This window comes from Saccopteryx leptura, chromosome 6 (genome assembly GCF_036850995.1).
Source record: "Saccopteryx leptura isolate mSacLep1 chromosome 6, mSacLep1_pri_phased_curated, whole genome shotgun sequence".
Classification (NCBI taxonomy): domain Eukaryota; kingdom Metazoa; phylum Chordata; class Mammalia; order Chiroptera; family Emballonuridae; genus Saccopteryx; species Saccopteryx leptura.
Window position 1 is genome coordinate 124,038,043 of NC_089508.1, and position 22,464 is coordinate 124,060,506.

At 39.4% G+C, this 22,464-nt stretch overlaps 1 protein-coding gene across 3 annotated transcripts in view; it reads right to left on the bottom strand.

Moving 5' to 3' along the window:
- Window positions 1–9,844, bottom strand: part of UACA (uveal autoantigen with coiled-coil domains and ankyrin repeats) — a 106,143-nt gene extending 96,299 nt beyond the window's left edge. For all 3 annotated transcript variants that reach the window (XM_066387927.1, XM_066387930.1, XM_066387928.1), the window contains exon 1: window positions 9,611–9,844. In XM_066387927.1, the coding sequence (XP_066244024.1) occupies window positions 9,611–9,685 (75 nt within the window). In that variant the 5' untranslated portion in view covers window positions 9,686–9,844. The remainder of the gene's footprint in view (window positions 1–9,610) is intronic.
- Window positions 9,845–22,464: the final 12,620 nt, after the last annotated feature.

A 22,464-nucleotide genomic window follows, 5' to 3' on the forward strand; every position in this document is an offset into this window, starting at 1 on the left:
CATTATAACTACAGTGAGTATAAAATAGCCACCTACTTGAATGTATCAATTATCACAAAATTAAAAACATCAAAAACCTGAAATATAAGAGGTGACAGAAACACAACTATAATGAGAGAGACCTACTTACTCTCATCTCCAATCAGCCAAGTAGCAAAAATAAACATGTAAAACTCTTAAAGATCACTATGAACAAGGAGGACCAACAGAAATAAAAGTCAAAGACTATGAACAGGTAATTCCTAAAACAAGAAGTGAACGAGGCAGTAAGCATAAAAATATATCCCAACTCCCTAGAAATCAAAAACAGGGACTAAAGCAATAGTTTTTTTAATCAGGTTCACAAATATGTTTTATATAATAGTATCCATTATATTAAGGGTGTAGGGAACGCAATGAGTTTCTACACAGCTGGAAAGACAACAAATTGGTTTTCAAACCTACAATAAAAAGCCTTCCTCCCCCACCAAACACCCCACCCTCCAACTTTTTTGGTATATGGCTCAAGGTACAAATCCCATAGCTTTAAATGTTAAATTATATCACTTAACAAGGATTAGGGGCATAGGTTCCATAGTCCATCTACCTGTCTCTCCACTCATTAACTATGGAATCTTGGGCAAGTCAATTATTAACTTCATCTGTAAAGTGATGACAGTGGTACCCACTTCTGAGGGTTGCTATGAGGACTGAGAGCATGTGAAGCACTTAGAACAATGGCTGTGACATATATCCTCAATAAATGTTGGCTACTGGCCCTTAGGTTTCTCATAAGTAATTTCTTTTTAAATCATTCCCTAGCACTTACTGAGTATTCCTAATGGGACAGTTGTATTTGCTCAAATAATTTCAAATGACTTACCGTATTTCCCCATGTATAAGATGCACCTTTTTTACAAAAAATTTGGGGTCTAAAAACTGGGTACATCTTATACAGTGGTTGTAGATTTCTTCACTTGCATTTCCCGCTTTTTTGCTTGTTTTTGTACTCCTTCTTGAAGACAGTGATTCGTCATCAGACACAGATGAGGACAAGCTAATGGATGGGAGTTTTTACAGTGATGAGGAGTTGTATGAATTTTATGATGAATACAACTTAAGTTCAATAACTTTATGTAATTTTTTTTTTCAAATTTCGGGCCCCCAAACTAAGGGGTATCTTATACTTGGGAGCATCTTATACATGGGGAAATACAGTATCATTTTAAGCACAGTTTATTAGAATCGAATATGACTAAAAAATTATACACATATCATTTACTGTGGAGTCAAGGGAGTTAAAATGCTAATAGCATAACAAAAGGGCAGTAGGGAATCTTTTTTAAAAAGCATAACCAAAAAAAAAAAAAAGCATAACCAGTGGTTATGGCATGAGAAACAGCAGTAAAGGTGACTTGTTTTATTCTTTACCTTCGCCATATTTTGTTTTCTACAGTGAACATGTATGGGGGAAGAAAGATTTTGAAAACAATAGACAGCCATTTCTCCTGGCTGGTGTGGCCACGCCCCTACTCTCTCCCCAGGGCACTTGCCAGGCCAGCCCATCCCAGCCTTTGCCACCACACCAGTCATGCAATAGTATCAGTGTGCATCTTCTACACACCACTTCGGAGACTATACCACTTGGAAATAAATCAGTCACAGTCAATAATATTCAGGATTCCTAATAATAAGAAAGTCCAGAAGACAAAAAACTGTTTTGTGACTACAAACACATGAATTTAATCTTGTGTTTTTGTGCTATATTTTTAAGCCTAGAAAAGCAAATAAAGCTTTCAATTGTCTTATGATTTAGAAAAATAAGGCAATATGCATATACAATTCTATCGTTCTATTTATAATTTCAGGAAGTACATTTTTAAAAATTTTATTTATTGATTTTTTTAGAGAAAGGAGAGAGAAAGAAAAAGGGGTGGGAGAGGAGCTGGAAGCATCAACTTATATACAGTAGTTGCTTCTCGTATGTGCCTTGAGCAGGCAAGCCTATGGTTTCCAACCAGACACCCAGCATTCCAGGTTGACATTCCATACATTGCGCCACCACAGGTCATGCTCAGGAAATCCATTTCAACCATCCAATTTTAGGCAAGCTCCCTATAGAAATCAGTCTGACTTCCCTTGACTGAATAAATTCATGCAGGTGGAATTTTCAACAATTTCCTCTTCTATACCTTAAGTGTCTGGACAGACGAATGTTCCCACAATCTCTAACACAGGGGTCCCCAAACTACGGCCTGCGGGCCACATGTGGCCCCGAGGCCATTTATCCGGCCCTGCCGCACTTCCGGAAGGGGCACCTCTTTCATTGGTGGTCAGTGAGAGGAGCATAGTTCCCATTGAAATACTGGTTAGTTTGTTGATTTAAATTTACTTGTTCTTTATTTTAAATATTATATTTGTTCCCGGTTTGTTTGTCTTTTTTACTTTAAAATAAGATATGTGCAGTGTGCATAGGGATTTGTTCATAGTTTTTGTTTGTTTTTTTTACAGAGATAGAGAGTCAGAGAGAGGGATGGATAGGGACAGACAGAAAGGAACGGAGAGAGATGAGAAGCATCAATAATCAGTTTTTCATTGTGACACTTTAGTTGTTCATTGCTTTCTCATATGTGCCTTGACCGCGGGCCTTCAGCAGACTGAGTAACCCCTTGCTGGAGCCAGCGACCTTGGGTCCAAGATGGTGAGCTCTGCTCAAACCAGATGAGCCTGTGCTCAAGCTGGTGACCTTGGGGTCTCGAACCTGGGTCCTCCACATCCCAGTCCAACACTCTATTCACTGTGCCACTGCCTGGTTAGGCATGTTCATAGTTTTTTTTATAGTCCGGCCCTCCAATGGTCTGAGGGACAGTGAACTGGCCCCCTGTGTAAAAAGTCTGGGGCCCCCTGCTCTAACAGGATGGTAAAAGCTTCCACATGGTAAGGCGATGAAGCAGAAAATATGCATTACAATGTTTAAATCTGATATCATTGGAACTAGATTTCTTCACCAAGGATACAACTAAGTTAAGCAGGGCTGAGGAGAACAAAATTTTGCTGGCTATTAGCTAATTCTGGCAGAAAAGGAAAAAAGGATGAACTTGTTAACTTACTCACAGGATAATTTCTGAAGATAAAACCTGACAGCTCCTGTCAGTGATCTCTCTAAATAATGGCTTAAACTTGCAAAAGAATTAAAATTTTTAATTGAGGTTTAAAAAACAAAAAGGAAAGAAAAACCTTCCAGCCTTACTTGCACTTCTCCAAATCTCACTTGTCCCATCCCTACAGTAACACTTAACCTCCTTTCCCAATCTGATTCGCCCTCCTGAGCAATGCTTTTGCAGCTGCACAAGGCCTGCAAAGTGTCTCTGTGGCCCAGGCACAAGCTTTACCTTCCTCCACCCTCACTGACCCACCCTGCCCATCATGCTCCCACAGCAATGCAGACACACCTCTAGTATGGCTCTTAGCATATTATATTATGATTTTATGTCTAGCTTTCTTAAAGTTCTTTTTTTCTTTTCAGTTAAAAACTGAGTGAGGTGATGGATGTTAAGTAATCTTAATTCTTGATGGCTATGACTTGATCTTTCTTATTATAGGGAGTTTAGAACAAATACAAAATACAATAGTATCATAAAAGTAAAATACGGTAGTTACAATTATTAACTCAACCAATCCTATTTCAACTTTACTCCACACTTGCTTTTCCTGCCCACAGATTATTCTGAAGTAAATCCCAGACATCTCACCATTTCACCTGTAAATAGCTTACTTCTAAATGTGTCTCTGAAAGACAAAACCTTTTATAAACATATCCACATCACTACCATTGTCACATTGAAATTTTTAAAAATAATTCTGTAATATCACAAATATCCAGTTAGTGATAACATTTCTCAATTGTCTTATAAACTTTTATTTTTTACAATTATTTAATCAGGGTCTCAATAAAGCCTACCATTGCAACCCGTTAATGACTCCTAAAATCTCGTTTAATATCTAGATTTCTCCTTTTCTTCTCATTGTCATAATTTAGTTTTGAAGAAACCAGGCTATTTATTCTATAGAGTTTCCCAAGATCAGAATTTTATTGATTGCATGCCACATTCCTCTATCCCCTGAATTTTCTGTAAATTGGTGGTTAGATCTAGAGGCTTGTCATATTCAGGTTTGGTTCTTTTGTCAAGACTGGTAATAGTAAAGAAATTTCCATCAGGAGATAAATTATGTCTGGTTGTCTTTCTTTCTAAGACATTAGTATCCACTGATAATCCCTGTCTAGACTCCAGATCCATTTATTCATTAGGAGCTACAAAAACTGTGATAGACTAATTCTATCATCCCATCTTCATCTATTAGCTAGGATACAATAACTTTTACAAAAGAGAAAGTTCCCCTTATTGAATATTTGGTTACCCTGAGTAAAAGCGTGGTGTTTTTTCTCTTGACTTTATGGATCTGAAAATCACACATCAGTTCCTTAACATTCTCCAAAAATGACAACTTCCTTTCTTTCGTTTCTTTTTTTTTTTGTAATCATTATTATGAACTTAGAGATTTAAAGATTTGTCTACTGCTGTATTATCCTTGGTAATTAAACTCCCCCACCATTGGTCAAATAAGAGGCACTTCAAGTGATTCCCAAGTCTTAACCTTTGATAACCTCCTTGCTTTCCAGCATGACAAAGGACTCCAGATTTATAGTGAGATTTTTTGTTCCCAGTCTACAATTATCCACTTCTTCAAAGATTATCAATTCATTCTTGAACCTAACTTATGTGTTCTTTAAATGTTTTCCAAACTAAATAAGACTACTGATGAGCAAGATCCAAATATTGAATAATTTTAAATTTGAAAAATGTGTATGTGCACAATAAATAAAGACACATAATCACTCCACTCTTAGTAAAAGAAGCAATCAAAATCCTTAACTATACATCATTTAAGTCCTAGGGCTCATTACGTACCAAAAGACATACCAAAGCAGCTCAACCCTTCTGCTTTGGTATTCTAATAAAATTCAGCAATTCATATCAGCACAAGGACCGAAGAGAACTGCAGCTAGGCTGAAATCCTTAAGCATAAAAAGAGGCCCTCTTCATTGTGAACTTTCTTTCAGAACCACGAGAAATACAACGCAGGGATAAACCTAAGAAACCATCTGAATAAAGTTTTAATTAAGGCAAGCATTTAATAGATTGACAAGTAAACCATGATCATTACCATGAGGTTAGACAGAACAATTTGTGATCTTAATTATTCACATTACCCCCAAATCATTATAATAATAATGTTAGCATCTTTTAAACACACCTAAATCCCTAAGTGGAAAATACAAAGCCCTCATTCACAAACTCACAACAAAAACAAAATCATATTTAATCTTGTAAGCCTTATAAATATCTCTAACTTCTGTTCCTAGTGAGAACCAAGAGAAATATTTTTGAATATTTTTTTCACTTGCAATATCTGTAAATCTAAATACTTTTAGAACTACCAATATTTTTTTTCAGGGTACTGAAACATTAATGAGGACCTTGAGAACATATTTGGTTTTTGATTTATAAAATTCACTATACCATTTTAAGAGTAGCGTAAGGGCAGTGAAATAATCACCGCAGAGCATCCCAGGTCAGAGACCCCTTTAAAGCAAGAATTCATGCCATTGCAATTTAAAGGGGAAACCCTTCCAAAATGTCTGCTTACAATATTCGTTTGCAGTGTTACTGCTATGGAATTATAGTCTCTTAATTTTAATTAGTCAAATTTAGTAAGATCTAAACTCATTGGCATTATTTATAACCACGGCATATTCAGAATATTTTAAATAACTTTATTTCTGTACATAATCTGCATATAATTATAATTTAGCTTGTGAAGCTAAAAATCTATATTTCACACACTATACTATCAAAAAATTCTTACATACCTCAATCTATATCTAATGTGTCTCCAGATAAAAGGATTAATAAATAAAAATATTTATTTTTAAAATTTTTCTCAAATCAAAGTTGTACAGAACAAAGAGTGATCATTTCTGTGCCAATTAAATGAGTGTTTTAAGATTCAAATTAGGTGGCGGGGGGGGGGCAGAAAAAAGAAAGCAAGATGTTTATCTCTAATCATACACCATAATAATTCTAGACGAAGCAAAGATTTAAATGTAAAAATAAATAAATAAATAAAATAAAATAAAATAAAATACTAAATGAAACTAGGGACATTTTTGTTTCTTTTTGCTTAATATTACATAATGGAAAAATATCACCAAGATATAACGTAAACCTCAAAGTTTTAAAAAACAAAAGTTGGTAAGTTCAATTGTATAAAAATTACCACTTTCGGCCCTGGCCGGTTGGCTCAGTGGTAGAGCGTCGGCCTGGCGTGCGGGAGTCCCGGGTTCGATTCCCGGCCAGGGCACACAGGAGAGGCGCCCATCTGCTTCTCCACCCCTCCCCCTCTCCTTCCTCTCTGTCTCTCTCTTCCCCTCCTGCAGCCAAGGCTCCACTGGAGCAAAGTTTGCCCAGGCGCTGAGGATGGCTCTGTGGCCTCTGCCTCAGGCACTAGAATGGCTCTGATGAATGGTTCTGATGAATGGCTCTGATTGAGGCAGAGGTACGCCCCAGATGGGCAGAGCATCCCCCCCTGGTGGGCATGCCGGTGGATCCCAGTCGGGAGCATGCGGGAGTCTGTCTGACTGCCTCCCCGCTTCCAACTTAAATACAAAAAAAAAAATACAAAAAAATACAAAAAAAAATTTACCACTTTCTGCACAGCAAAACCCACTATAAACAAAGTCATTAGACAAACATTTAAAAATATTATTTATATTAACAAGGCTAATTTCCCTGCTATAACATATATATAATGAATAGAAAAAAATCAACAACCCAAATAGAAAAATGGAAAGGATAAATTGTTCCTAAAAACGAACATATAAGGGGCTCTTAAAACTATCCAAAGATGCTCAAGTTCACTTACAATAAGAGAAATATAAATTTAAACTATCCTGAGATACCACATTTACCTACCTATCTGGCTCGCAAAGATAAAAAAAATCTATGCAGACTTTAAACAAAACCATGAAAAACAATTCTCCCCCATTGGGTACATGACACATGGAAAAAAATTTAACATTCCAAATGTATATATCCTTTAACCTGGCAATTCCACTCTTCGGAACTGATCCTACAAGTGCACACACGCTTGAAACATACAGGCGTTGTACAGTATGGCAAAAGATTCGAATGGGGTACTCTGAGTGGGCCTAGATAGTTTTAAAAAGATATGGAAAGCGAGTGTGGTGTGCTACCATTTCTATAAAGAATATACAGAATATTTATATTTGCTTGTAATTGCTAAATTTTCTCCGGAGCGACATGCAAACTACTGAACACAGTAGCCTCTGAGGACAGGGTACAGGTAGCTGAAAGACAATGGTGGAGAAAGCACTATTTGCTGTGAATATTTTTGTTCCTTTCAGATATGTCATATGCTATATTATCTATCCAAGGCAAATAAATAAAAGAAAGATGGTCAGTAATAACACGAGGTACCTATGTGACCAGAACTGACATTAGGGATTACGGTTTATAGACTGAAGGGCAGAAGGGACCTATTTCTCCTATACCTTCATTTTTTTCTAGCAATGCTTGGTTTGGTTTTATTAGTCATCACACTCATTTATTTTCATTTAATACTTTACAAAACTTACCCCAACATTTAACTTAAACTGAGAGATGCTGACTTTTTCTAATCAGATAGGTTCTATTTTTTATACCACATATTACTCTTTATTTTTATGCCATTATTTTAAGAAAAATAATAAAATGCTCAGTTTAGCAAGTGCTAAAGATGTAAACTCAAAGGGATGCACTTCATAATCTCAATGTACAGAATACAAATCGGCATGCTGATACCAATAACTACTCTGCATTTCTAGAAGAAAAAAGAGATAAAATTAAGGTGAATCCTTAGTGCAAACCAAATGGTAAAATACAGTGAATAAACCTAGAAAAGTATATATATCATTAAAGCTGAAAACACAACCTATACTACAAAGAAGTTGAATCTTTAACTCAACCATAGTGACCTGTGACATCACTAATGACATTTCTTGCAATTATTTTTTTAAAATGATGTGAGACAGTAGCTCACTTGGTTAGTGTATCCTCCCAATATGTCAAAGCATGAAAGTTGTGGGTTCATTCCCCGGTTAGGGCACACACAAGAAAGACTTAACCAACGACTGCATAAGTGAAACAACAAATACATGTTTCTCTCTCTCTCTCTCTCTCTCTCTTCTTCTCTAAAATCAGTAAATTTAAAAAAAAATGTGAAACAAAGTAATCTTTCCATTAGCTCATAAAATAAATCCACGCTTTAGTAACAACATTAAATATACCACCTGAAACTATCCCTTTTTTATTTTTTTCAGTGGTCTTCCTATCTTTATTTTTTACTGAATTTATGGGAGTGACACTGGTTAACATAATTATACAGGCTTCAGGTGCCCTGTTCTACAACACACCTTTGTACTCTTCATTATCCCTTGATTTTCTTAAATTGAGAATTAAAGAGGCCAGTTTCACCACAATTTCCTTTAAGTCCAAGAAAAACCATGCTAGAAACAGGTGGAGAGAAAGAGCAGATGAATTAGTAGTCTCATAAAAAAAAGATATAATCATTTGGTAAAATATAAAGGTCGGTTTTAATTACTCCAAATGGGCAACTGGACAGTTCCAGCCCGTCTCCTTTACGTCTGACTCTTCGAGACTTTTAAATAACGTTTGTTTCAGTAATATGAAATTTTTGATATGGCCATTTTTTTTCTAACTTGCCAAATTATCTAAATCCCAACATCTGTTGTCAGGCTGTTTCTCAAGACTTCTGTTCTCCTGCCAGCTACAGCGAGGCCTTGCGTACCGCTTAGAGAGCACACTGGAGGTCTACCCCGCTGGTGAGACCCGCTCCTGTGACACGGGTCTGTCCCACAGGTGAGACTCACACAGCCCGACGGGATAACCACCTTCCCGATTTCACCACCACTGCCCGAGTTTCCGCCCAAGTGGGGCTCTGTCTTTCCAACGACTCCCCAGAAGTTGCATCTGTCCCTCTCGGAAATCAAACTTTCCCGGTGACAGGCGACAGCGGCTGGAACCAAAGCACACAACCAGCCGAGCAGCGCTCAAGGCTCCGAGTCTCTGACTCACAGGAGGTCCGGGGTCCGGGCGAGAAGTGCCGGGTCCACTGCCCGAGCCGCCGGGATGCGGGGCGCGAACCCCCGCCCGCGCACAGCCTACGGGACCGCAGAGCCCGGCCGGGGAAGAGCGAGTGCGCGGAGGGGGCACGCCCCGGGGACTGAGGAGGAGGGGCGGTGTGACCCCGAAGCGCCAGCAGCTCGGGGACGAAGGACGAGGAAGGGGCCCGACGCGGCCTGCAGGCGGCGGATGGGGAAGGTCCCTAGGGTCTCTGGGCCAACGCAGAGCCCGGCCCGCGGGAGGAGGTGGCGCCGGGGCAGCGGGGCGCGCGGAGGAAGAGCCGAGAGGAGCGCGCGCCCGGGAGCTGGGGAGGACTCCCCGGGAGGGGAGCGCCGGGAGCGCGGGACGCGCAGGGCGGCGAGACTCACCGCGCTGGTGGCCGCGCCGGGCGACAGGGGGCCGGGCGCGTCCTGCCTCCTCAGGCGGGACTTGAGGCTCTTCATGGCCAGGTCTGGGCAGTCCCGCTCCGAGCGTGCGTGGCGCGCCTGTTCCGTGAGCGAGCCTTAAAGTTTGCGGGACAGGAGCGCGCACGGAAGAGCAGGCGGTCCGGGCCACACCGGCCACCTGGGGGCCCTGGTGGCCTTGGGCTCCCGGCCTGCGGCGAAGCCCCGCAACCCCACAGCCAATCCGCCCGCGGCCCTGCCGGGGGTAGGGTCGGCCTCGACCAGTCAGAATCCGGGAAGGGGGAGGGACTTCCCTTACTAACTTAATAACACCCTTCCTCTCCCTGTTGGAGGAAAAGTTTGGAACTTCAGTTGCGGGGGCGGTGTTGAGAGGCAGCTAGCGGCGTGGAGAGAAGCCAGAGCTGGGTTTCAGACCACCGGTGCCTCCTACCTGGTGGTAGAACCTCAGGTCTGCACACCAACTCTCCTCTTCCAGGACCCCGCTCCACTTCCCTTCCACATGCTCCTTCCCAAGTAAAGTTCCCTTCCTGCCGTCTGGTCCCAGAAAGGACCAGGATACCTACACACATACTGGCTTTCCAAAGCAACTTCCCTTCCATCTGCTGATGTACCTGGAAACAACCAAACGCATCAAACTCCACAAACGTCAACATCCTCTAGGAATAGGGTGCCAGTTGTATGGAAGGACAAATAGTTAAGAACAGGCTTTGTAAATGTAAATGTAAATTTACAATAACATGGATGGACCTTGATAACATTATACTGAGTGAAATAAGTAAAACAGAAAAAACAGAACTATATGATTCCATACATTGGTGGGACATAAAAATGAGACTCAGCGACATGGACAAGAGTGTGGTGGTTACCAGGGGTGGGAGGGAAGGGAGGGGGTGGTGGGAGAGGAGGGGCACAAAGAAAACCAGATAGAAGGTGACAGAAGACAATTTGACTTTGGGTGATGGGAATGCAGCATAATCAAATGTCAAAATAACCTGGAGGTGTTTTCTCTGAACATATGTACCCTGATTTATCAATGTCACCCCATTAATTTTAAAAAATATTTTAATTCTCCATTTGTATATTTCTTCAATTAAAATATGTTTTTGATAAAAAAATTTTTTAAAAGAACAGGCTTTGAACAACTGTACAATAAATCAAAGCACAGGTTAGGTGCTCAATGATTGTTGAGTCAAAAACCCATTGCTTTGGTCCCTCCAAAGAGATGGAATGCAGGTACTGAGGTTGCCTTTAATACAAAAAAAAAAAAAAAAAGGACCAAGAACCCATGTGGCCAAAGTGATATAAGAAGCTGTCAAAGAAAAAAATATTATGGCCTTTACTTCCAAAAAGTGTTTGCTTCTTGTAGAAACACAAAGTATAAAATGAAATTAATTCATCCTATCTAGACATCTGGATTATGAGAATAACTTAAATAATGAATAAACAGGTGAACAGGTGAGCAACATTCAATAATTTGTTGTTAAGTTTACATATTCAAAAGTCTTCCTTGGAGTCCATTTTCCACACCAAAATATTTATTCTAGCATGCACCCATATGAAAGGACAAACAATCCCTATTTCTAAGTACAAAGAACTCTTTTTGTCTGAAAGGTCAGTTGCCACCTTTGTAGTTTCCTTAGAGTAACTCATGGTTTTATTTAAATACTGTGAGAAAGTTTTTAGAATTCTCTCATTCATAGACTGGTTTAACCCTTGACAATATAGTAAACAACAATTTTCTCCTGATGTCTCTTGATTAATTCTACAGAAGAAAATTTTCATGGACTTCTCCTTCCTCAAGATCCACAGCCATTCAGCTTTTGTTGGCTCATTATAGTGTCTGTGAATGGTAACTCTCCTTACCTGCAACTGCAATGCCAAAATTATCTCATATCTGAGTATTATAGAAGCTTCCCAACCAGTCACCCAACCTGCAGTCTCACTTTTCACATTACCAATAGATTACCAACCATCATCCAAAAAATCTTATGAAATATTCCTTTCTTGCTCAAAGACCTTCAGTGGCTAATGAATAAAATCTAGCTTTTCCAGTTGGTATTGAAAGCTACAGTTCTGATCCAACCCCGTCCACCAGCTGACACACCACGCAAAGGACTCTTGAGCCCATTCCTCAAACACGGGTCTTGCTTTTAAATTTTAAAATCTTTATGCATGCTAATCCCTCCTCCAGTAATTTTCTCTCAGTCTACATTCATTAATAAAGTGCTACTCCCCTCCCCTCCAAGAATGACTGGAAGAGGACACGAGGGGTCTTTTGGAATATTATACTGTTCTATCTGGTTACATAACTAATGTGTTCAGTTTGTGAAAATTCAGTTACCTTGTAGTCTTTATAATACATACACTTTTATGTGTGTATAATACTTTAATAAAAAGGTGTTTTTTTCTAACTGTACATTCATCCCAAGTGCCTTCTCTAATAGAGCCTTCTCTGATCACTCAACTGAAAGTGATCTCTCTGTTTGCTGAGTGGTTACTGTAAATTGTACCTCTCATATGATACTAACACATCTCTTATGAACAAGCTTTATTTTACTACTAGACTTTGATTCCTTAAAACCAGCGAAAACTGAGACCATTTGAATTCTCTAGAATGCTTAGCATGTAGTAGGTGGTCAGTAAATGCTTCCAAATAGATTGATGTGTTCTTTTTGGTTACTGGAGTGAATTCTGGTTCTTTATTCTGTGCACTCATGTAACACCATGGGGTACTCCCCATATGGTTGAAACTGGGTGTCTCCTGTCACATCCAAGTTCTCACAGCCCTGGTAACTGGACCTTTTCAGTTGTTACATGATAAAGCAAAAGCAACAGACAGAGCCACAAATACAGCTTGCATCAATTTCCAAAAATGTTAGACAAGTTATTTTTATGAACTGTCTGCATGATGTCCCCATGGTGTCTGTGTCCAGTGGCCTTGATGGATTCTTCCAGGCTAGAAACTTGATAGCTAATGTCTACTTATTCCCATTTGAGAGCAGCTAAGTAAATAGCACTGGTCTGAATGTGCATTGAGGCTCTTTTCCATGTTGATCTGGAAGCCCCCCACATGAAGTAAGGTCACTATTATTAGCACTCAGCCAGACAGGTTTTGTTTTGTTAACTATAATCAGTATTATTTATTTTTGTCTTTTTCAGAGCAAAAAGCACTTACCAAACCTAGATGGTTTTTTACCTGTTACCATTCTGAAACTATATAAATTTTTTTGTTTAACTATACTGTTTTTCAATATATGAAACCAGGAAGAAAAGTGCGTTTTTAAAAAGTTGTTTTAATAATTGATACATGTACAATGTAAAGAAATATCAGATACTACAAAAGGGTAAGAGGTAGTCTCCTTACCTGCTCTATACTTTGGCCCCTGCTGTCAAGAAACTTGTGTTCTAGACTGGGTAGCAAAGCTAACATATATCTCAACTGGAGAACAATTGCTTACTGATCTGTATAGTAGGATAGTAGATGTGGGTAGTAGTCAAGAAAGGAAAAGATTAAGAAATCAGTTTACATGAAGGGAGGGTACTCAAGGTTGGGTGGAGCTTCAGGGAGTACACATAGGTGAGAAGGCACACCAGGGAAGCAGAGGCTATCCAGGGGCCAGCAGGTCAGAGAAGAAAGCAAGCTTGGGCAATGTTCCTTGATAACAATGTGATGATAATGGCGACAAGATGACAAATGTTTTCCTTAGAGGGAGGAGAATGAAGAATTAACACACAAAAATTGAAAATTTACACATAAAACGATCCGTTTTCAAACAGGAAGTTCTTCTTTTAAACCCGTTTCATTTATGAATTTTACATCCAGAGACTTCCCTCTTCATTTTTAGAGCTTCCCACTGCTCCTGGTAGCTCCAGTAAACCTGGCCAACAAAGACAGTCAGTAATCCCATGGAGGAGCCCAGGACATCAGTCATTCTCTCCCAGCTCAGATGCCAAGGTAGATAGCTGGCAGAGTCACATGTGACCATGGGGTCATGGGTAAGTGCACCCCAGGAACGCAAGACCTGAGACAGTTTCCATAGCCCAGGGATCGGGAACCTTTTTGGCTGAGCCATGAATGCCACATATTTTAAAATGTAATTCCGTGAAAGCCATACAACGACCCGTGTACATTATGCATTATCCAATAAAAATTTGGTGTTGTCCCGGAGGACAGCTGTGATTGGCTCCAGTCACCCGCAACCATGAACATGAGCAGTAGGAAATGAATGGATTGTAATACATGAGAATGTTTTATATTTTTAACATTATTTTTTATTAAAGACTTGTCTGCAAGCCAGATGCAGCCATCAAAAGAGCCACATCTGACTCACGAGCCACAGGTTCCCAACCCCTGCCATAGCCTCTTTTCTTGTCACAATCAAAACTAAAACACATTGCATAAGAGAGCTTCCAAAAAAATAAGTAGGTCATTTTTGGCACTAATTGTGAAACCATCTGCATTTCTAGTAAGCCTTCTAATGACTCCAGCCTGGAAAACTAGAGTAGGAAGAAGAAAAGTGGGAAGAGGAAATAGCTGCTGCTCCATATAACCACAGATGCTTGTGTGAGTTTTCTCAGCTCGAAACTTCTTGAGATGCCAATTCCCTCTTACAGAAGCTTCTTTAATCTCCCCACTGAGGGCTATTATAGTCTCTGCTATTTTGATCTTGAACGTACCAGTTATTTCCCAAAGAGGGCTCCTTTCTACCTGTTCCTGTCTTTGGCCATATACAGACTGCCATCCACATCAAGTCTGCCATGAGTTTCAATACTGCAAGAGCAAAAGAGCAGGGAGTGTGGTCAGCAACAAAATTAGACTTCACTGGCAAAATTGAGCTTACACATGAAAGCCCTTGAGATGCCCACCATTATTTCTTTGAATTCAGGTTTAAAAACCCAACCCACTTCATTTGGTGGAAAATTGACCTTTGTTATATACCGTCGGCTTCTCTTTAATGAGAAGATGAATAGTCCTGAGTGCATGTGGTTCAAAGGCAGACGCTCCTGACTGCGGCTTTTACAACAGGCTGCTCTTCCAGGAGCCCAGATAAATGCAAAGAAGTTGGTTCAGGGTTCAGTAACTGTCTGACACCATAACAAACTTTTCTGAACCTTAACCTTGGAGTTTTCTTATCTTAACCAGGATACAGGATATGCATAAATGATGAGCAAAAAGATTTTCAAGACTTTTGCACTATCAGAAAATTTCTTGTTTTTGAATTGAAACTATGGCAAAGGCTATATATATTTTAGATGACAGTTTTGCTTGTACTTATCTTTTTTTTTGACAGAGACAGAAAGAGAGTCAGAGAGAGGAACAGACAAACAGGAAGGGTAAGAGATGAGAAGTATCAATTCTTTGTTGCAGCTCCTTAATTGTTCGGTGATTGCTTTATCATATGTGCCTTGACCAGGGGGGGCTACAGCAGAGCCAGTGACTCCTTGCTAAAGCCAGCAACCTTGGGCTCAATCCAGCGACCTTGAGCTTCAAGCCAGAGACTTTTGGGATCAAGCGAGCGACCATAGGATCATGTCTATGATCCCACGCTCAAGCCAGCAACCCCGCACTCAAGCTGGTGAGCCCGTGCTCAAGCCAGATGAGCCCGCGCTCAAGCCAGCAACCTCAGGGTTTTGAACCAGGGTCTTCCACATCCTAGTTCGACACTCTATTCACTGTGCCACTGCCTGGTCAGGCTCCTTATCATTTTTTTTCCCCTTTCAGATTTCCAGGGGCCTTTTAAAATTTTGGCAAAGTATGTATTAGTAAATACTCCTGATTGAATATTGAATTACTAGTAAATTATGTGACTATTATACTACCCGTTACTCCATCCCAATCTTTGCTATTTATCCTAATAAAAAATCATTGCAGACAAAATAAGTCACAGTAAATCTCACATTCAAATGCACTAGGTAGATAACCCAAACATTATGATGCACATTTAACAGTGACCTTACAGTCACTTAAGGCAAAATCACTATCAACTCTGTGGCTTAAGTTATACTGAAAGGAAAATCATAGACAAAATATTGGATATGTAGGTGTTCTGATAAGGTTATATGTAAACACAATTTATTATATATATTATATTATCTTGTATATAAGATTATATATTATATGTTTTAATGTAGTATTTGGAATTCTTTTTTTTATTATTCATTGAGAGAAGGGCGGTTAGAGAGACAGATTCCTGCATGCTCCCCAACTGGGATCCACCCAGCAAGCCCACTAGGAGGTGATGCTCTGCCCATCTGGGGCATCTTCCATTGCTCAGCAATTGAGCTCTTCTTAGTGCCTGAGCCAGAGACCATGGAGTCATCCTCAGTGCCAGAGGCCAACTTGCTCCAATTGAGCCATAGCTACAGGAGGAGAAGAGAGAGAGTGAAGTGAGAGGGGGAGGGGTAGAGAAGCAGATGGGCACTTCTGTATGCCTTGACCAGGAATCGAACCCAGGACTTCCACACACTGAGCCACACTCTACCACTGAGCCAATTGGCCAGGGCAAAATTCTATCATAAAATATCTTCAAAAATCTTTATGCAAGTTCTGATTTTTATATTAAAAGTTTGAACCCATATAAGTATAGGGGAAATATGTATTCTTAAAGGTTAATCTTAAAAACTAGTCCCTTGCATGGCATCATACAGGATACATATATGGCACATGCATGACTGGGTGTGGTTACCAAAAGACTCGGACTTTTGCTTTCTGGGAGAGAATAGCTTATGAAAAAATTTCTGCATTCCCCTTCTTCAGAACTACTTTTATTATTAAACAGCAATGTTTAAATTATCACTAAAAATTAAAATATGATTTTGTATTAAATTGCTAAGTAATTCTTCATTACAATGCTTATTTGAGAGAAAGTTTAATTAAGGTACAATTCCTGTATACAGTGCCATTATTCCACATTGCATATAAACCATCCAGGCTATTTTATTTTATTTTATTTTTTAATTTACTTGTTGATATTTAGGGGGATAAAGAAAAGGGGGAGAAGTGGGAAGCATCAACTCATAATAATTGCTCCCTGTATGTGCCTTGACCAGGCAAGCCCAGGGTTTCAAACCAGTGACCTCAGTGTTCCAGGTCGATGCTTTATCCACTCCGCCACCACAAGTCAAGCATCATCAGGGCTATTTTAAAAGTATACTTTAACTATTCAAAGAGATTTATGCACTATTATGCCCTTGCAGCTTAACCACATGTATAACTTTACATCATCTGTATCAAAAGATGTTCAATAATAATGGGTTGATATGTGTTTTTCCTATTGCTATTTTATGAATGCTGTTGCCATATGTGAAATACATAAAATAATTATTAAATTAAAATACCAACATATTCTGGACTTTAAAAGAGTTACATTTTAATTTTGCCATGCCAGGGAAAAGCATTATGTATCATGCTTCATAAACTTCAAAAAATATCTCTAAACCTAAATTGCAATTAAATTAAGAACAGTTCCTTTCTGCCTGACCAGGTGGTGGCACAGTAGATAGAACATCAATCTGGGACGCTGAGATCCCACATTTGAATCCTGAGGTTGCCGACTTGAGCAAGGGATCACTGGCTCTGCTGGAGCCCCCAGGTCAAGGCACACATGAGAAAGCAATCAATGAACTCAAGTAATGCAACTACCAGTGGATGCTTCTCATCTCTCTCCCGTCCTCCCTCTCTCTCTCTTTCTCTCTCTCTCTCTCTCTCTCTCTCTCTCTCTCTCTCTCTCTCGTGCATGCTAACAAAAAAGAGCAGTTCCTTTGAACCTAAGAAGGATGTAGTCCATGAGTTTGCCTAAGATCAAGGCATAGCATTTTAAGACTAAACTGCAAGGCCTATTTCTTCCATAACTGAGACATGGAGCTCTTAGAGAACAATAAACTCTTCTGAGCCATCAATTCTTCAGCTCATAACTCTGAAGTGACTCTCATCAAGTCAACAGAACAAACCTGGAAACCCTAACACCCAGAATGCTGGGTTCTTAATAGGCAAGTAAACCCTAATTAAGGTAACTTGGGAAATCCCCTAATAAGCATCACAACAAATCACCTATGACAATGAAGGTTGCTCACACCACCACATAAACACTTACAGCCAGAAAGTTCCCATCCAATATCACATCCTTCCAAGTCAGCACTATCTAGCCTATGCCAGAATGTGAACACTGGAAACCCTTTTGTTGAAATCACGCTTCTCTCCAAAAAAGAAACTGAGGTGCCTCATACCAAATTTCATTACCGTAACTCTGATGATGAAAGTAGGGCATAAAGCTGAGAAAGGGAGAATTTTTATTTATTTGTAAAACAACTGTTGTTGCTGTCCTTGAGTTTGAAATTTGGCATTTAGCTTCTAAAAAGCCAGGATGAAACAAAAATGGAAACTGTCAGTGATAATTTAAATACTGGAAAAAGAAAGGCACAGCAAGTTCTCAATAGAGGTGAAGTTTTCTTGATGCTGCATCCTAAAATAAATGTCTTCTATGGGTGCAGCTTCATGGATAAAACAGGGAGCAGTGTAGTGGGTGGTCTCCTCAACTACACTTACGGTCATAGTGTCTAGAAATATTTTTGTAGGTATCATAAATGTTTATTCATTCCTACAGTAATTGTTGGTTAATCACAAGTGATTGTGAGATGTATGTCATATATGTTCTATGTAAATAATTTGTATGCAAATTTATATGTAAGTACATTTGTACGTAATTTTATGTGTAAATGCTGGGAAAAGAGCAGGGAACAAGATAGACAAAGGGTCTGCTCTGCAGGAATTTAATTCCAGCAGAGAAGTGGGAGGGAAGAGACCAAGAAAACAAGTAAATGGCCAGGACAAATTCAGCTAGTGAATGTGAGGAAAAGAAAAAAGAGTAACATGCTAGAAAACAAGGGGCAAAGAGGGACTGTAGATTAGGTGGTCAGGGAAGGTCATTCTGGAGCAGAGACTTTAAACTAAGTTCAGAGTGACGGAAAGGAGCCTGCCAGCCAAGTATAGACAGGGTGGCAGAACGCTCCAGGCAAAGAAAACAACCAATGCGAAGGCCCCAAGGGTAGGCTTGACTTATCAAGGAACATGTTGAAGGCCAGCGTGGCCGGAGCACAGCAGAAGACTGAGCTGGATGAGTTTGGAGAGGCAGGTTGGAGCCAGCACAAGTAGGGTCTGTGGGCCAAAGTAAGGATGTTGGATTATTTTCTAATGGGAAAATAATTAAGCTTTTCTATTGGACTAATTAAGCAGGTCAGGATGCAATCTTATTTATATACTAAGTAGATCCTTCTGCTTCCGGGGGGAGAGAATTGATCATAAATGGCAAAGAGGGAAAGAGAGAGGGCATGAACAAGTTTGGAATATTATGTAAAAATAGAGCTAACTTGCTGGTAGATTGGCTACAGAGTGAGAGAATAAACAACTAAGTGGATGGTGGTGCCCTTTATTGAGCGAGTGTGACGATGGGAGCTATGTTGTGAAGGGAAGGACAAGAGTGTTAACTTTGGTCATGCTGGTTTGAACTTCCCATTGAGCATCCCAGTAGGGATATATTAAGAATATGGCCTAAAAAGCAAGAATGAAACCCACTTGAGAGGTGGGGCTGGAGATCCAGATTCAGGCAGCAAGGACAAATACATAGAATTCAAGGCCATGAGACCAGACATGATCTATTACAGAAGAGAGCCATGGCCTGGATGTGGGTACCACCATGTGTAGAGCACAAGCAGAGGAGCCAACACAGGCAAAAGAGACTGAGAGGATATGACTAGAGGGCAAGCAGAAACTTGAGTGTGGTGACACAGCAGCCAAGGAAGGGTGGCTTTTCTAAGGTCAGCCCCACCAAACACTGCTGGAAGGAAAAGAAGCCCAAGACAGACGAGTGACTGTTGGGTTTGGCATCGTGGATGCTACTAATAGCCTTAGCAAAACAGTTTCTGTCAGTTGGGGGAAGAGAAGTCTGGCTAACGCAGGTTCAAGAGAGAAGAAAGGGCAATGGGATGGAGACTGACCAATGTGGTGAGAAGGAGAGCAGAGAAACGGGGTCTTAGCTGGAGGGCAATAAGAGGTCAGAAATCTTCTTATTTTACAGTGTGAGCTACTAACATTTGTTGTGAGGAGGAGAATGAGCAGTGGTGGGATTAAAATAATTTTACAACCGTTTCTCTGCCTTAATGACCATTTTAAGTATAAAAAAAGATATACCGAAAAGTAGTTTATTATTTCATACATTTAACACTTAAATAAGAACAAGAAAAGAGGTGTACAAATCTAGCTTATGTTATAAGAAAAAGTTTAAAAATATTAATGAAAAACATTAAATGATACCTGAAAAAAAACAATAAAACTGTTATTTAAGATATTTCCATATTGCTTCTTGATTGGCGTCCTCACTTGTAATTTTTTTTTTCACCTACGGACAGAATGAACATTACTACAGGCGCTTAGACTATGCTATTGCACAGATGAAAGGTGAAAAAGAGTAAGGAATGTAAATTTGTGATTTCCATATTGGGCAACTGCTCAGGCACCCACCTTAGAGAGATTATAAGTTCCATTTTAACAACCAGTTAGCCAATCAACATAAAATTATGTATCAGTTCTGCTGAACCAGTGCGAACCAACTGAATCCCAGCACTGAGAATGACCTAGGAGAGGGGCAAGGCCTGATAATGCAGAGAAAAGGAACATCTAAGGGAGTTAAGTTTTAAGCAAGTGGAAGAGATGTGATCCCTGAGATAGGAGCTTGGACCATCATCTGTAGTAACAGGAAGGAAGGCAAAAATCTAGGTACGGATACAATTGGTTGGTAAATTTAGTGGAGAGAAATAAAAAAGGTCTCAACCAGATTGCTTCTATATATTTTCTCAGGAATCATGATTATCAGTTTAAAGTAAGATGCACAGTGAGGGAACAGGGCTCTTGGAAGTTAGAGGAGAAATGAGAAGGTGATAAACAGCCAATATTTTTTAGTCTTTCCAGTCTAAAGTATCAACGTGGAATACCTGACCTAGGAAATTCCCAGTGTTATTTTGAGCACATTGCCTGACCTATGGTAGCATGAAGAAAATTTCTTTATTTCTATCTTTCTACCAGCAAAGGGATCAGCTCCAACAGGGACCTCCAATATCTAAACCACTAAATAACAAGTGCTGGTTAATTTGTGTACCTGCACTCTATCTACCAGGATTGGTCAAAATAGTTGTGCACCAAAATACCACCTCTTAACTTTGTGTGTGCTTATGTGTATGTGTACCCCATAGCACAAAGTACAGCTGCTAATATTACTATATAATAACTAAAATTGATTGAGATATTACCACATGTAAGCACTGTTCTAAGTTCTTCACACGTCTTGTTTCTTTTAATACTCTCAGCAACTGAATGAACTAATTTAACACTCTCAGCAACTGAATGAACACGTACTATTATTATCCCAGTTTTATAACTGATAAAGCTGAAGCTTGCAAAGGCTACATTATAGCAATATTAGAGACCGTGAAGTTGTCCATGAGCTGGGCAGGACAGAGTCAGCAATTATTAATCACACCATGTAGTTTTGAATGGAGTTGTGTAAATAAATGTAAAGCCAAAACTTAATAAGGTATTCATGCTTGTAGATAATTTGCCCATAGGAGAAAAAACTATAAAGCCAAAACTTAAATAAAATGATATATACCTAGAAATCATTCACTGTAGAAAGTTAAAGTACTTTAAATAAGTAGAAAGTTTAAAACTGAGAAATAGGGATTTAGAAACCCTTGTTGACATAACAAAGTCTGTTGAAAAAAGAGATGGTATATGATAAGTGTTTAACAGCTGGATTTTGTAATTGCTGACTTCTGTAGTGTAAATACCTCCATCATGAAGTTCACGCTAACAATTTGACATCAACCAGCTCACAAAAATTCTTTTAAAAGTACCAGTTTGCTCTTGTGTGTGAGCTCCAGCACACCGCTGGAAGAAGCTGGTGTGACTCTTTCTGGTACCACCAGACCTCTTTTTTCCTTAGGTGTCTAGCAAGGACAACTTTGAGATCTCAGAACTTCAGTCCGAGATTGTAGCCCCCTTCCTATGGGCCAAGAGAATAAAACAAAAAGGGAACTCCAGCCATAGATTGCACTGATTCTAATGTATTTTTAATTTTAAGATTAAGAATAGGTGTTTGTATTTTGAAATTTTAAAAAGGTTAAATGAACAAGATATAATCACATAAAGAGACTTAGAGCGGTCACTTCCATGTTTCAACATGTCTGTGTAATTCCAGGTCTATGTTCTTAAGCAGTAGTTACCCAGCTTACTCAAGTAAGGGCCTGAGAAGTTGGTGTTGATTTATTGGATAATGTAAATGACTGTGTTTTCTGTATGAAAACAATGTGCACACAAAAGATTTAGCTTAATACCATCTTAAACAAAGGATTCATTGACCTTGTAGCTTCAGGTTTAACATTATGAATACTCACCAAAGTGGTGCATTTACAAACTCATGGTTGATTGTCATGTGAACTTCCAGAATTATGTCTTTTTAGTTCCCTTTCTGATTCATGTCAGAGCAAGTATGGTTTAGAGTCCAGGGTTGAAACAGGACTCTAGGGTGGAATCCAAGTTTTCTTTCAGACATGATCCCTAGATTTCTTTTCCTAATGTCAATGTTCCTGGTATTATAGGAACACTAGATTCTTTTGTCATTTTAAATGAAAATCTATTTTATGCTGTCCAAACTTGAGATTCTACAGTGTGTCCGTAAAATGATGGTGCACTTTTTTTTTTTAATTTAATTTTATTTTATTTATTTTTAATGGGGTGACATGGTGCACTTTTGACCGGTCACAGGAAA